General features: G+C 45.1%; 1 protein-coding gene across 2 annotated transcripts; it reads left to right on the top strand.

Annotated features, from left to right (window-relative positions):
• The first annotated feature begins 3326 nt into the window (after positions 1–3326).
• Positions 3327–17362, top strand: SFPQ (splicing factor proline and glutamine rich). 2 transcript variants are annotated; one of them, XR_014591870.1, is made up of 12 exons: positions 3329–4047; positions 4511–4699; positions 4797–5098; positions 5208–5303; positions 6598–6794; positions 7079–7163; positions 7463–7580; positions 7788–7836; positions 7918–8039; positions 10650–13830; positions 16956–17000; positions 17288–17362. XR_014591870.1 is itself a non-coding variant. In XM_083879450.1 (11 exons), the coding sequence occupies exons 1-10, from the start codon at positions 3424–3426 to the stop codon at positions 16974–16976; spliced, it is 1803 nt and encodes a 600-aa protein (XP_083735576.1). In that variant the 5' UTR covers positions 3327–3423; the 3' UTR covers positions 16977–17000; positions 17288–17362. The 2 variants fall into 2 exon arrangements, 1 of the variants encoding a protein (XP_083735576.1); XM_083879450.1 differs by lacking the exon at positions 10650–13830 and having other exon boundaries at positions 3327–4047.
• Positions 17363–18072: the final 710 nt, after the last annotated feature.

An 18072-nucleotide genomic window follows, 5' to 3' on the forward strand; every position in this document is an offset into this window, starting at 1 on the left:
CACCTCTAGTTCTGGGACATACTGGAATTTGTGCACACAGCCCTTAAACTGTTTTCTTCTTGGTCAAAATAGTCCAGAGAGTGCAGACATGGCATCTCCTCCCAACGTTTCATTGCTTCTTCAGTGGGAAGGGATGTTAGTGGGATTCATGTTTGTTTGTACTTGGGACACTTACAGAACCTCATGGGGTAATTATTCCTAATTAGCAGCTTGGACACACGCTGCTCCTTCCTCCTACAGTCTGCAATTAATAATTCAGACATAATTCAAATTTCTCCTTGCCAGTCTTGTGTTTATGTTTATAACAGGAGGAAATAGTTTAGGGGAAAAAAAATTATCTGAATCAATCACCTGCTGTGATCCACACAGGGATTACCTGAGGATTATCCTGTGCTCGTGGCAGCTGAGACATTCAGAACTTTGGGCACCTCAGTGTCAGCCTGATTCCCTCTCTCATATTCCTCTAAGGTCTTTTCCTCATTAGTCACGGACTGCTTCTTACCACGGCTTAATTAATTTTTTAGATCAGTTGTACAGTATGAAAAACCCTCAGAAGTACTAACACTAGTGTTATTTTTAAATAGATTAATGTTTTGAGATTGAGAAAGGTCTGGAGTTCTTCCTTTTTTGCTTCTCTCAATGGCCCCTATTAAACTGAACTAATGCATGTGTGCACTGAACATCCCAATAAACAGATCATTGTGAAGGATGGAGAAATACTTCAACTCTTACCCCAGGTGTCACAGAGAATTTCCAGTCTCAGATAAATTTGTTTACAGTGGAGCATACTGGGGAGAACATCCCAAGCTTTTTTCCTCAGTGCCTGTTTTTATATGAAACCAGCCAGCTGCCCAGCACGAACACTTACAAAACAGGTGGTTGTTAACAGAAGTTGTTTTTACTTCAAGTCCTGCTCAGCATCAGTTTTTCTTTAATTTGAAGACCAGGATAAACACTCCCATTGCAGTGGCAAAACATGGACTGTTACCCTGGCCTCTTCTAGATATGGAGAAATTCAAAGCCACTTTGTGGACTTTGGGTAAATTCTACAGATTTCCATTGTGTAGATTTTTCAAAGAGCCATAGAATCACAGAATATCTCTAGCTGGAAGGGACCCAGATGGGATCATTGAGTCCAACTCCTAGTCCTGCCCAGACACCCAACAATCCCACCCTGTGCCTGAGAGTGTTGTCCAAACACTCCTGGAGCTCTGGCAGCCTTGGGGCTGTGACCATTCCCTGGGGAGCCTGGGCAGTGCCTGAACCCTCTGGGGAATAATACCCAACCCAACCACCCCCTGCCACAACCCTAGCCCTTCCCTTGGGTCTGTCCCTGGTCACACAGAGCAGAGATCTGAGCTGCCCCTCACATTTCTGTTCTGATTTTTGTCGTGCAGATTTTGGCAGAATTGGAAGAAGAATTACACTCTTTGTTCCTTCTGCAGAATGATAAAAATTAGTAGCTCCCGAAAATACAGTTCACTTAACTTAAGACACAAAAAAGGCAAACTCAACCTTTTTCCACTCAATATTATTTATTTCCTGAAGAGACAGAACCAGATGTGACAGCGAGGTGATGCCAGTTGTTTGTGTGTGATAAGAGCCAGTCCCAAATCTGTTCTTGCAGTGATTTAACCTCTGAGACACCTCGTGGTGGAAACACTCACTGCCGGCAGCAGGGCCACGGCCAGAATCCATTTTAAAACAGCCTGGAATTTCCATCCTGGAGTGCTTGGGAGTGGCTGAAGTCCCACAGCCAATATAACACTGATTTGGGGTGAGTATCAATCTGTGCCTCCTTTTTATTTAAAAAATATAAATCCACAGGGACATCTCTTTTGTTGCTTTCATATAAGGAAAGGTTGGGAGAACTGGGATTGTTCAGCTGGAAGAAAATACTTTGGGAAGACCTAATTCTCTCCAGCACCTGATGGAGCTGACAGGGGAAAGATGGAGAGAGACAATTTACAAGGACAAGAGGGAACGGCTTCCCATTGCCAGAGGGCAGGGCTGGATTGATATCGGGAAGGAATTGTTCCCTGTGAGGGTGGGCAGGCCCTGGCACAGGGTGCCCAGAGCAGCTGTGGCTGCCCTGGATCCCTGGAAGTGTCCAAGGTCAGGCTGGACAGGGCTTGGAGCTATTTGGGATACTGGAAGGTGTCCCTGCCTATTTCAGGGGGTGGAACAAGGTGAGCTTTAAGGTCCCTTCCAACCCAAACTTCTCTGTGATCCCATCATTCAACGAAGAACGAAACCGGCCTTTGACTCCCCCGGGGCATCAGAAATATTTATGAGATTGATGATGTTTTATCACAGCACTGCCACTCTTCCAGGTCTGTGCAGTTAACGTGGGACTTTCCCTTGAGTTTCACACGGGGTTTGATTTTGGTTTTTTTCAGACTTGAAACCGAATGTGAAACACTCCGGGGACCTTGAGAGGGGAGGGACAGAAACACCGCTGAAGGGAAGGATGAAAACACTGTGCTGCTGTAATGTTGTGTCTCCCGCACGGCACTGCTGAAACCAGGGACACTAAAAAGACGGAATGTGCTTTTTGGCCTGTTTTCTGTAATGGAACACGGAATGTGGGGACTGTAACCCCCACGGTCTTTATTTCACATCTCAGAGTGCACCGTGTACACTTTAGGGAACTGGCGTCGCTTTTTGTTCACATCAAGCCGTGTCCTGCTTTCCCAGGGCGTCTGGAAAGAATCTGCGGATCGCTGTTCCCAGACCAGGGTTCTTTTTTGGTGCTTCCCTGCCCAACTTTTCACACAAAACAGACTCAACGTGACTCCCCATGTTGGCGCTGGGGTTCCACTACCACCCTTGAATGCATAAATCGGACATTTCTCATCCCAGATTGGGTTGCAAAGCAGAAGCGAAGGCTCCGGCTGCGCTGAAGCAGCGAACTGTAATTGAAAATGCGTTTATTTGACATTTTTCCAGCCGCACACAGCGTTGAGTGCGCCCTGAGGCGCCGCGAACCCAACCCCGGGCCGCGCCTCCGCCTGACTGACAGCCGAGCCAGCCAATCACGACGCGCGCTCCCGCCGTGACTTCGCCTCCCGCCGCTCAAACTGCCCAATCAGCACGCGGGGGGCTAACGGACCGTCCCGTGCCAACGTCGGCGGTCAAACGCGCCAATGGACAGAGGGCAGGCTCGTTACCAATGAGATCAAAGAGTTGGCGGAATTGCGACACGCTATTGGTGACTGCACCTTTCAGTCACTGCCGCCGTTGCTGGTGGTTGGCTGGCAGGGAGGAGGGGGCTTCCGGGGGCGGGGACAGTATATTAGGGGCGGACAAAGGCGGCGGCGAGGCCGTCCAGTTCGCCGCCATTTTGCGCAGCGGACACTAAGCAGCAGCAGTCGCGGCGGCCGGAGCTCTCTTGTCATCTTGGCCTCCTCCCTCCGGTACACCATGTCGCGGGATCGCTTCCGTAGCCGTGGCGGCGGTGGCGGTGGCTTTCATCGGCGCGGCGGCGGTGGCGGCCGCGGCGGACCCAACCACGATTTCCGCTCGCCGCCGCCCGGCATGGGCATGGGACAGAACCGCGGCCCGATGGCGGGAGGCCCGCAAGGCCCGGGCGGGCCGCCGGGAGGAGGCCCGAAGCCCGAACCGCCGAAGCCGCCCACGTCGACCTCCGCTCCGCCTTCTTCATCCTCCTCAGCCTCCGCCACCACGGCGGGACCCACCGGCAGCCAGGCGGGAGCGCCTCCATCCTCCGCGCTTCCCGCGGGGCAGCAGCCACAGCAGCAGCCGCCGGTTTCGGCTCCCTCCTCGGCTCCCTCCGGCCCGCAGCCGCAAGCCAAGCCCAGCCCCAGCCCCACGCCGGCCGGCGGCCCTAAGAAAGGACAAGGACAATCTCCCGGCGGCGGCCCCAAAGGGCCGGGCGGCCCTCAGCAGGGGCCGCACAAAGGCGGCCCGGGGCACCGCGGCGGGCCGGGCGGGGAGCCGCGGGGCCGCGGGCAGCAGCACCAGGCCCAGCAGAGCCTGGGGCCACAGCAGGGCTCGGGAGAAAGGAGCGAGAAGCTGTCGGACGAGGTGAGTCACGGCCCCCCCACCTCCCGCAGGCACAAGATGGCGGCGGCTCCGCGCGCCCGCGCCGCCATCTTGAGGGGAGGAGCGGGACGGGGGCGGCGGCGCCTCCGCGGGGCCGGAGCGGGCCCCGGGCTGTCCCTGAGCGGTCCCCGAATGGTCCCCGAGCGGTCCCCGCTGTCAAGGCGGGCCCGGGGGCTGCGCTTTGCGTCCCGTCGCGGTGCCCGGGGATGCGATTTTGGTTCCCTCGTGGTGGCACCGTACTATAATCTGGATCTCCTCACGGTGCCCCTGGCGGTGCTGTGGTTTGGGTCTCGTCGCGGTGGTACGGGGATCATGATTTGGGTCTCCTCGCGGTGCCCCTGGCGGTGCTGGGGCTGTGGTTTGTGTTCTCCGGGGATCCTCAGGGCTCCCCGCAGTCCTTTGTGCGGCGTTCAGTGGTGGCTCGAACTGGTCTGATTCTTTGTAGGGGTTTAAAGCGAACCTCTCTCTGCTGAGGCGGCCCGGGGAGAAGACGTACACACAGCGCTGCCGGTTGTTTGTTGGGAACTTGCCTGCCGATATCACAGATGAAGACTTTAAAAGACTTTTTGCCAAATACGGGGAGCCAGGAGAGGTTTTTATCAACAAGGGGAAAGGCTTTGGATTCATTAAATTGGTAGGCATTCATGTCGTTGTGTGTTCAACCGTCTCGTTCTCGCCACGTGGTGACGTTCAACTTAGTTTTCTTAAACTGGGTTTTGCACTTCCCCCAGGAATCTAGAGCTCTTGCAGAAATCGCAAAGGCAGAGCTGGACGATACCCCCATGAGGGGCCGGCAGCTCCGCGTTCGCTTTGCCACTCACGCCGCCGCCCTGTCGGTGCGGAACCTCTCGCCCTACGTGTCCAACGAGTTGCTCGAGGAGGCTTTTTCCCAGTTCGGTCCGGTGGAAAGAGCTGTTGTGATTGTAGATGATCGAGGTAGATCAACAGGAAAAGGCATTGTTGAGTTTGCATCAAAGCCAGCTGCGAGGAAAGCGTTTGAACGGTGTACTGAGGGGGTGTTTTTGTTGACAACGTAAGTACTTTGCCAGATTCTTTTAGTTTTAAGCTGACTAAAGACTGTAGGATTGTAGTTTTTCAGAATAAACTCTTTTAGAGGAGTAAAACGAGTGTTTTCTGTTCAGTACTCCCAGGCCAGTTATTGTGGAACCTTTGGAACAACTGGATGATGAAGATGGTCTTCCAGAAAAGCTTGCTCAGAAGAATCCGATGTATCAAAAGTAGGCACTGTCTTTTGATTATAAAGAGGGTGTTGATGTTGTTTTAAGCAGTATCGTCCCTTGCACTGAGGAATATGGAAAAATTTCCAGAGACAGGCTTTAATTTTTCGGTTGTATTTCCAGTTCTTGGGGTTTTTTTTTTTGTTCATAGTTTTAAGTAACATAATGATTTGTTTACTGTATTCACCAAGTGTTACACAAGAAGTTTTCTACATTGTATTACAAAGAAATAGCAGCTCCACAGATGGTTTTGGTGTATGTGGAAACTTGAAAAATCAGACTTATACTGTTTCATGCTATTGTTGGGAGCTGTCATCTCCCTTAAGGCATGTCTGGGGTTGATGATCCCATGGGGAACTTGGAAATTTGCATTCGTGGTTTGAAATGAGAAATGAAGTCAAATTTTAACTCATTCCACGATTAGTATAAACTTGTTGCATGTGGATTTGCCTTATGAGCTGACTACTGGCGTAAAAGAACAAAGACTGCAGAGAATTATTAAAGAGTCAAGAGAAAGCTTTTCTGAAACAGCAGTTTCACGTCAGAATCTGTGTATTAAACATGTTTGTTGTAGGAATTTTATATTTTCCCAGATCACAATAGGAAGTGCAGGGAGGGAGGTCCAGTCAGTCTTGCTTGGCTTAGAAAGGTTTCAAAATTCCTTGTTTGATCAAAAATCATAAGGGGTTTAGAAGCAGCTTTGAGAAGAATGTGGATTAATAGTGTTCCAAAATGTCAAAATACTTTATATTGGTAATGTGTGGAAAGTTTTTGAGCTTGGTAATTTTGTTCCATAAATTATTGAATTTTAAATTCGAATTTATATGACAAAACAAACTGTTGGCCTTCAGGCATTTTTAGAACTATTTAAGTGAAAGCGAAGGCTGTTATTTGCCTTTGACACACAGAATGCTTTGGCAGTGGAAAAATCCACCTCGGTTGTGCTTGCTTGGGCAAAGGCCTGTCTTGTTTTGAGGATTTTGCACCTGCAGTTGTCAGCAGTGAAATGTCTAAAGACAGTTAAGAATGAGGTAAACAGGCAGTAGGACTCTGAAGATTTGCTTGGATGTGACAGTGCAGGGGTCTCCACGTGTGCTGTGATAATTATTTGTGTTCAGTGCTGTTGTTTAAGTGTGTAAGATGCAGCACTTCCATCACAGCCAGTTCTCTCTCCTGTTTTTGTCAGGTATTCTCAGGGTGACCTTGATGTTCCCTGATAATTCAGTTACTTTGTGATCTTGTATTGACCTTGAGTTTCCAGGATTGCCTGTTCTGAGTATCTCCCTTTATGCAGGGAAAGAGAGACTCCTCCCCGTTTTGCTCAGCCTGGCAGTTTTGAATTTGAATATTCCCAGAGATGGAAATCTTTAGATGAAATGGAGAAGCAGCAGAGAGAGCAAGTGGCAAAAAACATGAAAGATGCCAAGGACAAACTTGAAAGTGAGATGGAAGATGCTTATCATGAGCATCAGGCAAACCTTCTGCGTCAAGGTAATTGGTTTTGAATTCTTACTGTCTTTTTGCTTTAAGTGCTGGCTTAAATATATGGCTTTTTAATGCTTTAGTGAGTAAATTCATGCTTCTGACTATGAACTTGAGAATTTCAGCGGTAAAGAAACTGGTATTTTTTGATACTTATTTCAGTGGTGTATTGTTAAGAACAGTGCCACTGGAAGGTACTTCTCTGCTACAGTGCAGCTGAGGCAGGTCTAATTCAGATAAAGTTTAAATGTGACATTTTGTGAAAAAGCTGCTCACAGGCTTCATTTCTGCAGACCTCATGAGGCGCCAGGAGGAGCTGAGGCGTATGGAAGAACTCCATAATCAGGAAATGCAGAAACGCAAGGAAATTCAGCTGAGGTTAGTTTGGCTTTCATGGGATTTTATTCAAAGTTACATTTACACTTTTTTTTTTCCCAATTACTTACATATGAAAGTTTTTATTTTTCAAGAAACACCATTGCTGCTTCACTTTGTGTTTGCGAAATTGAACTGCTGTGTAAGTTTCTCCTCAAGTCTTTGAACATGATAGAATATGGTTTGTTTTTTTTTCTGAAGTGTAACCATTCAGTACATTGATATTGGTGCAGCAAGTGATGTTGGTGTGTGTTCAGTGTGCTCCACTCTCGGGGTTTAACATTCTGCTTTGGGCTGACCAGGCAGGAGGAGGAGCGTCGCCGGCGGGAGGAGGAGATGATGATCCGTCAGCGGGAGATGGAAGAGCAGATGAGAAGACAGAGGGAAGAGAATTATAGTAGAATGGGTTACATGGATCCAGTAAGTTACATTGTTGTGTAAGCACCACGTTCAGGAATTTGGTTGATGTGTTTTCAAGGTCACTGTGTTTTGCTTCCTTTGGGTTGGCAATTGCGCTGTGTTTGTGTACGGGCAGTGGCAGTAGTTGTCTGTACATGTGCTTTGTCTCTGAAAAGTTTGGATTTTGGTGGTTGATTATCCAAGTTAAAAGTTGTTTCTTCTATGCAGAGGGAGCGAGAAATGAGAATGGGTGGTGCTGCCACAATGAACATGGGAGGTAAAGAATCTTTTTAAGTAATTACTTCATGTGGCTATCTTAGAAATTGTCAGAATATGATTATATATTTCTCTCTCTTAGATCCTTATGCTTCAGCAGCCCAGAAATTCCCACCTCTGGGAGGTGGTGGCGGCATAGGTTATGAAGCTAATCCAGGAGTTGGCCAAGCAGCCATGAGTGGTTCTATGATGGGAAGTGACATGGTAACGTATCCTGTGGTGGCTTTAGCTTAGCACAAGGGAATTGTGGTTGGGAATGAGTTCTCCAGTGTTCGGATGGTTGTGGAAATGTCACTGTTAACTGCTGACTCTCTTGTCAGGTGTTTAACACAGGACAACGTGGCAGTGTGTAGCACTAGAGTAGTCGATAACCTTTATGGTAGCTTACACACTCAGAAATTGTAAGTGAATTCAAATGTGCTCTTAAGCATATTTGTAATTAACTGACTTCATTGGACTTCGGAAATTCTGCGTCACTGTTAGGCTTGGAAGGATTTTTTTATGAAATCTAGAGAATCTGACAAATTTCATCAAAATACTTTATGTGGTAGCTTTTCAGTAATTTGATGTTCTGTATTGATGGATAAGAGATTTTTTGTTCTCCTTCCCAATGTGTAACACTTTGTTTTGCCCCTTCCAAGCCTAGGTAGGCTGGATGCATGTTGGTCTGGGTGTGCTGCTCAGTCCAAAATCTGCGCTCAGGTCTGTTCCAGCAGCAGATTACTTAAGTAATCAGTGGTAAACAGCATATCCCTAAGTCTGTGCTGATGTTGCTGTAGAAGAGCAGAAATGCTGGTTCTTAGCTTCAGGCCTGTTCCAGCTATCCTGGACTGTAGCCATTTGTGGTTCCTGTCTCCCAAAGGAACGATAGCCCAGTCTGTTTTCCTGTGTTGGGCATGACACAAAGGTAGAGCCTGTTAAAAGCTACAGCATAGCTCCTGTTCCGAGGTATGTTTCCAAACTGTACTAATTTCTGGCACACTACATGTGTGACTGGGCTTGGAGCCTGATTGGTGTTCCTGCACTGAAGCACCATGGATGTAGATTACAGAAGTGCTTAATGGGCAGGATGGGAATCTGTTGGCTTAGGTGGCAATACCAGTGTGCTTTCACCCTCCTGAAAGGGAGTACACTTGTAGGACAAGCTGAAATAAATGATTTTTGGGTGGGTTTAGGCCTCTGGCTTTATGAGCTGAGCTACCATAGTAGCTTGTCAGATACTTTCTGTTTTATCTTTTTGGGGAACATATCTTTGGAATGGTAACTTTACAGAGCATCATTGATTCAGTAGACAGTGCTGTTGGCCTTAAGGTATCTCAATAACCTACTGATATCTGAGCAGTTCCTGAGCTTCCTGTGAGCAGTTAGGCAGTGTGTGGTGGATACTATGTACATTTTTCTCCTGAAAATCATGGTACAGGTGCATGTTGAACTTGTGTAATACCTGAAATGTGATCTGGTCAAAAGATGTGACAGTGAGGTGGATTAACTGCCTGGAGTTTCTTAGGTTGGGGATCTCTGCCACACAATGCTGTCACAGTTCCTGGGCTGATAACCTTTAAACAGAACTGGAGATGAGCTGAAGCTGCCATGAATCAGGCAGAAGTAACCTAAGTAATATTAGTGAAACTCCTTTCTTGGAAGGATTCATGCTGACTTTCAGAAGTCAGGAGCTCTGAAGTGTGCATTTTCAGTTGCAGATACTTTTTGTAACCAACCACCTACCATTGTTCTGTGACTCGATAGTGGGAACCTTGGTTGAAATTAAAATTTAAATCTCTCTTTGACCTCATAATGTGTGAGTTCTGTAGGCTGAATGCTGATCACACCTAGTAATACAGTAACTGAACAAAGTACATGCAACTAGAGGTACTAGTAAATAGACCTGAAGTCTCTGCTTTATTGCAGAGTAACTTAGCTGTTACACCTTGGTGTGAAACCTTTCAATTGCTGTGAAGCTGTGAATTTTCCAAGAGCTTGTGGTGAAGGTGGGGCGGGAAGGGAGATACTGCCTGGATGCACACATCCCTCTGTGCATAGCTCTGACTGGAAACACTGAGTGCTTGGAACACCTTTTGCATCTGATGCAGCACCAGCAGCTCCGGAGTACGTTGGGTTTGAACAAGTGCCAGTCTTTGCTCGAGCAGTTGCGTTGGTTAGGTAAAAGCACTGGTCAGTAGCTTTTTTCACTTTTTTTTTTTTTCTTCTTGCAATGCAGTAGTGCTCACAATGAGTTTTGGTACTGCCAAAGGCCTCTGCAGTTTAGTCAGCAGACCGTAGTCTTAACCCCATCTTGAAAAGCAAATGGTCTCTAGACAGCACATGCCAGTCCTGGTGAGTAGGCATTCTGTTACATTTGATGAATGTCAGCTCCTGCTTCAGCCAACCGGAGCTGCATTCTCTCATTAGGCTTATTTGGAAATGACAGTGATGTAATCTGAGCTTTTACTGCACTAAAGGTGAGAAGTTTGCAAGCTATTTGCATTAACTTGGTTGAAAATTTTGCTAGAGCTCATTTGGAAAAGTTGTTAATTCACATCTGCACTAATGCTTACATTTCTAGCACTGCAGGGAGGATCTGTTCTTTGTAACAGATGTATGAGAATGCATCAAGTGGGAACATACCTCAAGGCATGTATTACAATAAACTAATTTTTAAATTACCCTTTTTTCCTTTCTATGTTCCCGGTACCTGTGGATCGGCTCAATGGTGATTGTATCGACGAACCTTGACTACGGAACCTTCTAAAAATATATACTTAACACACATGGACATCAACTACTTATAATGAACTGTTAATTCTGTTCCAATAGCGTCCTGAACGCTTTGGGCAGGGAGGTGCGGGGCCCGTGGGTGGCCAGGGTCCTAGAGGAATGGGGCCTGGAACAACACCAGGATATGGTAGAGGGAGAGAAGAATATGAAGCCCCAAACAAAAAGCCCCGATTTTAGATGTGACCTGTAGTTTCATTCCAGTTTGTTTTTTGTCTGTCTTGTTTAGACACCGACTTCTTAATTCTTGCATTTTAGTAAGAAAGCTACGTTTTTATGGATGTTAGAAACTTACTGACCTAATATTTGTAAGTGGTCTGTTTGGGCGAGTACAATTTAATTATGTAATGCAGTGTTTCAAAATCAAATTTAGCTGTTTTTTTGATGTATAACGTCCCTAACTTGATGGCAGTGTACCTTGTGCCACTGAATTCCCAAAGTGTACCAACCTTTTTTTTACTGTGCTTCAAATAAATAGAAAACTAAATGTAGTAACTCTTCTTGCCAGTCGCGGTTAAACAAACGAGGCCGAATACCACACCTGCCACAGTAACCTGAGAGCCTCGAGCTGAGGTTGGACCTAGACCAGGGTGTGGGAATGCAGTGAAGAGTGAGATCTCTTCCCACAGTGCCTCTCTAGCCAAAGATTGGGTTAAATTGTAGCTGAACTTTGCAGTAGGTGCAGATTTTTTGAGCAGTAATTTGTGCTGCAATAAGGAAGCGAATGGAAATCTTACAAATGCTGTAAGATGCATTATTTAAAGCTTCACTGCAAGCAGTGCAGTAATAAATTCCATATTTTAGCTATGGGTGGTGGGATGGTAGCACTTACCACCCTGGCAGTTACTGCTTGGAATCTTTCAAAGACTTTAAGCAGAAGACTAGCAATGGTTATTTTAAAATAAATTCATAGAATGCCTTGTATTGGCTGACTTCCTCACTAAAGGATTGTTAATGTGATATTTATATGCTCTTAAGCTGTCTTGAGATTACAGGATCTGGCCTTGCTCCATATTGTACACCTGCCTGAAATTGCTTGGCAAAAAGACCAGAAGTGTTACTCGAGTGATTAAGGTTAACTTGCTTATGTCCTCATGCTAACAGTGGACTAATTTGCCTAGTTCAGAATACAATCATTTGTATTATGGGGACTGCAGGAACTATTCTTAAATTGTGTAGCTGGTGGGCAAATCCTAAAATCCTGTATGTAAAATACAGCAATCAGCTTGCTTGCATGATGGTTATCGCTCTTTTATTATTGATGTTTGGAGATAATGCTTCAAAAGTAGTATCTGAATCTGGAGTTTTAAAAGTTAATACTACACAGTGCAAATAAACTCCCTTTAAGGTTCTTTTTGTAGAAGATCTGATGAATTCGTTAGTTTGCTGTTCATTTTGTTAAGTCCCAGAAGAATTTCAAAGCATTCTGGACTCATTGGTAAGGTAGTTGCTTTGCTTATTATTACAATGTACCAGGTGGACTGGGAACGTGACTTCCCAGTGTCAAATACCTCAGTGTTAATGCAGGATACATCAACCTGCTTGGCACAAAGTAGTTAAACTTAGCTTGGCTGTACCTTCACATGATCCCCAACCACTGGAGTTCTGTGAATAGCTTTAATCTTCCCAATATCCTTCCCATTCCTTGTGCTAAGCATTGGCTAATTCTAAATTCTCTACTAAATTTTCCCTTTGGTTAAAACTTAAATGTCAGATTGCAGTGTTTTAGGGTACAGATGTCTGATCCCTCTTGAAGTACTGTTACCCCTTAAATGACAGAATAGCAAGTGGGGAAATGCTGATACAGGTAACACTGATATGGAACATGAAGCTCACTAAAGAGCAATTCAGCTTGGTTGGTGAATGCTTTCTGTTTACCCAGAAAAGTTTGGGGGTTGATAACATGCTATAACAATGAATTGTTCTTGAGGAGGAAATTCCAAATTGGCAGTTCCTAAACTGCAGACCAAGTATTTGGAAGTTACTTGTATTGGATAGCTTACAAATGAGCAGTATCGATGCAATTTGCATTATTGAAGCGGTTTTAAACAATATCTTTTCTGGAGGGTGTTCGTGGGACACCCTCAAAAGGTGAAGGTGTCCGAGGTGGGGAATTCTGAACGTGAACATTAAATTAATTTTTTCAGTTTATTTTTCAGATTACATGTCATTCTTTATTAAAAGAGATGCTGGTGCATATCCTAAAGTATGTTCTTTCGTAGTTCTGTAACTTGGAAGAGTGAAGGATGCTGCTGTCTTTGTACCTTACAGAGCTTTTCTTTGGGTACCCCTGTTTTGTACGTAAGCTACTGTTGCTAGGTATTAAAATAGCTGAGCTGCAAAACTATGATGAGTAAATACATTTGAAAGATTTGGCAGTTTTCAAAACATCTGAAAGTTTGGTTAAATCTGGCTTTGTTGTAGCTGCATAAGCAGAATTTCTAAAACAAGTTCTGCTTTGAGTTGCATGTACTAAACAGGCATGTGATGAACTAGCCAACTTCTTTTCAAGACCTTTTAAAGGTGGTGTCTTAAAAGCTGGCAAACATGTCAACTTTAAAATCTGATAAAAGTTACTAAATGTGGGAGGCAAGAAAGTGACATTCCTTTGATCTATTCCTATGAGGTTTTGGACTTCTTTCATAAACTCAGATTTATATAATTGAATCTTCTAAAACCATTCAGAAAAGTGCTTTGCTGGTCAGACCTGTTTTTGGATGGTCTAGATCACATAACATTTTTGTACTGGACTTGGAGGACATTGGCTGTTGCAATTTAGCTTGTTTTATCAAAATTGAGCCCATTTTGACACGTGGAGCTCTAAAAACTGCAGCAAGTAGAAACTGGTATCGTTACACATATGTCTTCACACTTTCTCAGAAATGAATACAGAATAATCTTACCTTCTGGTGTAGATACATTACATTAATCATTTATACAGCTGATGAGAAATTGAAAATGCTTTTGAGATTTTGTGGTATTTTTGTGGTAGACAAATTCTTGGCTTCTCCTTGGCAACCATTTACTGTGGCAGCAAGTTCTTGCTGGAGTTTGAGACTGCAATTTACACTTTAAACTAGTGGCCTGCTACATAACTGCACTTAGCCAGCATTTCTGCAGTTCATAACTGTGAGGAACGTAGTACCACAAATGGCAATGGACATTAGGACCCGGATGTAGTATTCCTGCTTGCTCCAAGATTCTCATTGCCGACTGCGTACAGGTAGGTAACAAGCAATATAATATAACTTGGTGACTTTCTATGTAATCTTATACTGTGGGTATTCTGACATCACACTTCTGACTGTGGAATTACAGTGCAGCACTCCATACCTGTATGCTGAGCTTGCATCAAAGCTGCGTGGTTTTCGGTTGGAAGCTTTGGTCTCATTCAGAGACAACCAGTAACTTACTGTGGTTCTTAGATGAGGATTTCCAGACCCGATTCCTCTGTACATACAACTTGGCTTGGGTGGATTTTTCTTAGTTCCGATGTAATGAAGATAATCTTAAATGAGCACTGTGGGGAAGAGGGAATGTGATCTTTAGCTCAGTTGAGTAGTTGACAAGGTGCTCTCAGTGCCTGGAAAAGAACACGTTTAAACTTTCTGTAGTGATGAAGTGGCCCATCTGCAGCTCATCCATTTGTAGAGTCTTGGCTTGGTGGGAATGTGTTAGTAACCACTGCTCTTGCCTTGTGTGTGCTGTGTGAGAATCACCTCAAGCTACTGGTACAAGCAGCTCTGAGACTGAACCAGAATATTTTTGAGGACATAAATGAGTGCTTGATGGAATATCCCTGTGAGTTTCATAGAGCTTATTGGACATTGCAGCAGTCTTTATTTTAACCTTGGATTGACAACCCTGATACATTTTTCTGCTTTAATTGACAGTGATGAGATTCTGTACTTCTGCCTCGTAGAGTCATCTTGATAGTGTAATGTACAATTTCATTTTTCATCAGTCTTGGGATGTAATTCTAAACTCTTCATTACTAGAACTCCTGACTGTAGCATTCCAGGATTAACATACTTACGTTGCCAGACATCCAGACATGCTGATCTCCAGCTCTTTTGCATTAGCTCTTGAACCTGAATTTCAAGGTCCCTTGTTCCAGTGAATTATCTGGCTCTTGTCTGATACTCTGTTTATTTCTCAGGTGTTGTGTTTTCCCTTGTTCTGCAAAGTTCTGCTTTGCATACTCGTTTCTGGTATTATTGTCACTTCTGGACCCTTCTTTGTTACCTTCCAGGCAGGACTCTTGCTGGTGAACAGGAATCTGCTGGACAACCTTCCCTTCCACTGTAGCCACCTTCCCATGTTCCACTGAACCCTTGAAGTAGCAGGTGCACCATAAGCAGGTCTTTGGTTACACCACAGTGAGTGTAGCCCGTGCCAGCTGGTCACACAGTGACACCTTGTCACAAAGTCAGTTTGGCTTTTCATAATGATTTACCTTTACCTGTGACTTGAATCCATTTTGTGATGGCTTATTCTTACCTGGGACTGGGATCCAGTAGCAAACCTGTGGCAGCCACTGTGCTGTCACCTAGCAAAACTGAATTAGTGATCTTCAACCATTGCTCAAGATCTGACTTTAGTTTTTCCAGTGTGCTCTGGATACTTGACCTGCAGGAATGTCATGGAGGGGTTATTGGCACATCTGCCTCATTCTACGTGCTTGAACTTAGCAGGTTTTTGACACTCTTGGAGCAAGCAATTTGTGACTGAACCATGGGGCTCAGACCACCTCTGGCTGCAGTAATGAAACTTGGTGTGGTAGCAAACTTAGTCATGTCTGCTCTAAGTCAATCTGTAACAAGTGGGTACAAGAAATGACATTCAAGTGCTTGCATTGTGTTTCATCTTGGTTTTATCTGTGTGTGAAATACACTTTTTCTCAAAAGCTTATCTGAAGCTCAGAAGTGTGGTGTCAGAATACATCTGCGTACTGCTAGGCCCTCCGAGCAGAGCCTGGTGCTGGCAGGAGAGCACAGCACAGCGTGGATGGGGCTTTATTGTAACATTAAGCATACAAAGTGTTGATTTGCTTGCAGTTCTCCCCATAGCTAAACACTGAGGCCTGTGAGTAGTTTTAGGACTGGAGCAGTAATGGGGTTGCATGTCTCTGTTAATCATTGCCAGCTGCAGTGACATGATCAGGAAGGCCAGTGTTCTGTTCCATTATGTTCAATGAGGCTGAGCATGTTGGGAAGGATTCATCCAAGTATGCTGCTCTGGGGAATCACTTGGCTTCTTCCACTACCGGCAAGTTTTGGAATCAGCTAATTAGCTTCAGATTTTTTTCACTCTCCATACCAGCTAGTGGGGCTGTTAAATAGCTGCTGCCTGGAAAAGGAAAAAAGGGAGGATTGGCCTTCTCCCACCTGTGTCATTGCTGCTAGGTAATGATTGACACGTTAGGACTGGCTGTGCAATCCTGCAGTGGTCTGTGAACACCCCATCTCTATAAATGTTGCTTCTGAACACCAGTACTGAAGAGCTAACTGGGGAGGGCTGGGAGGAGCGTGGCTAGCAGGGAATCTGCAGTTTTCAAAGGATGCACAAAGATATAGTATCCCTTATGCATGGTGTTTGTTGCTATGGCAGAGGAAACAAAACGTGCATAACTCTCCTGCTCCCAAGGGCCGTGAGGAAACCCAGGTGGGTGGTGGGTTGGAGACTAAAGCCTGAAGTTGTCCCTGCCTGGTTAGATCATGCTGTGCCCGTGGTGGGATCTGCCTCCCAACTGGAGCTGTGCAGAGCCTTGCACCACATCCCCAGCTCTCACCATTACAGGCTGCCCTCAGCTATAGTAAAGGGGGGGGTCTTGAGGAGGGAAGAACCTTGCTGAGGATAAAAGCAGTGACAGTGCCAACCTGTAGTTGTCTGCCTTTGGCTTCTGAAGCACTTGTTGGACTGTAGAACACAAGGGCTCCAAGGGGCCAGGAGCACTGCACTCCCTCAGGAAGGGGAAGAGAGGGGGCATTGCTACAGGAGACAAATAGGGTCATAGAGTTGAAGTAGCTGACTAAATTAATGCCTTCACATAAGGGATAGTATACCTCTGGCTGCAATCAAACCTCACTGTGCTCAGACTGGGGTTATGGTTTGTGCTCAGGGTGCAGTTCTTTAGGCAACTGACTGCATATTCCTTCAGCTCTTGATGAGTGTTTAGGCTAGCCTATTTCTGCCCCTTATTCTTCCACGTAATAGTTTGAAATAATTGATAAGTTCCCCCTCATAACTAATCAGTCCATGTATGTTAAAACCTTATTTTTAAGTTAGTTTTGAAATGGTCACCATTTGTTGTGTATGACTCTAATAACTTCAGTTGTTATCCTTTAGGTGAAGATGAAAGCTGAGTGATGCCGGAGTGCTCATCCATGAGAAGTAAGTATTGCTTTTTTGTCCTGGATGGATGAAATAATAAAGGTTTTTGGATACTTGGTGTTCAATCACTGAGTACCTTTGACTTGGGGATCCCTGAGAAGTTGGGACAAATGGATGCATTAAATGTAGAGCACAGTCCCTGCTGTCACACTGTGGGCTTGAGCACCCTGACTCCACCTGGGCTTGATATCTTGACAGCAGCAGCTAAAAATACCTTTCTAGACGTGGGTTTGTACAAAAGACTTCAAAATCACTGCGGGTGTAATAACTTGGGAATGTTTTTCCAGTTGAGGAGTCGAACATGAGCACATCCAGCACGGTGCCCAGTGGTGTGTGGAGGGACCAAGGGAGCAGGTGGACAAGTAAGTAGTTGGTGTCCTTACACTGCTGTGAGGGTTCAGTAGCTCATGACCCTTTGCTGGGTTATGTAATTCTTGCCTGAAATGTGTGCTTAATCTGAATTTTATATAAAGTTTCTTCACCTTGCTCTTGTAGAGCCAAAACGTAACCATTGTCTGAAGCTTTTCAGCCCTGCAGCAGCAAATAAATTCTGTCCTTTGTGTACTGCAGGTGGTCAAACAAGAAATGACCATTCCTGCACTCAGGCTGCAGTTGGTGATTGTCAGCATGGGAAAAGGAAAATAGAGCAGCTGCTTCTCAGATGTTAATTCAACTAAGCCTTGTTAAAAAGCTGTTTACTGAAATACTTTAACATTGAATTTAAAAAATAACCTGGTGTATAAATCAGCATGTACAGGAGCGCAGCAAATAGCGATTCAGGGAAATAAACCAACTTGCAGAGCTGGAATTAATGACATTTTCCCTCTAATTTGCCACTAAACTACAAGGGGAAACTTCAGATATTTAAAATCTTGTTTGAGGAGCAACATGCTGAGTACCTTAACTCAGGATTCACAGGTGAGTAACAGTAGACCTGTAAGGTATGAAGCCATTGGGATTCAGTGGGTGAATTCCTATTGAATCCTCTGTGGTTTGTCACTGCTGCTTCTTGTGGGGTAGGAAAACACACAAAGCTATAGCTAATCTTAAAAAAATATATGAATTCTGTTTA

Source organism: Zosterops lateralis (genome assembly GCF_965231275.1).
Source record: "Zosterops lateralis genome assembly, chromosome: 28".
Classification (NCBI taxonomy): Eukaryota; Metazoa; Chordata; class Aves; order Passeriformes; family Zosteropidae; genus Zosterops; species Zosterops lateralis.

Bases quoted from the DNA above. Each gene is read 5' to 3' on its own strand.
- SFPQ (XM_083879450.1), top strand. From the start codon at position 3,424: ATGTCGCGGGATCGCTTCCGTAGCCGTGGCGGCGGTGGCGGTGGCTTT. The intron at 5,099-5,207 runs GTAAGTACTTTG...TTTTCTGTTCAG, and splicing joins GGGGTGTTTTTGTTGACAAC to TACTCCCAGGCCAGTTATTG. The intron at 7,837-7,917 runs GTAAAGAATCTT...TCTCTCTCTTAG, and splicing joins TGCCACAATGAACATGGGAG to ATCCTTATGCTTCAGCAGCC.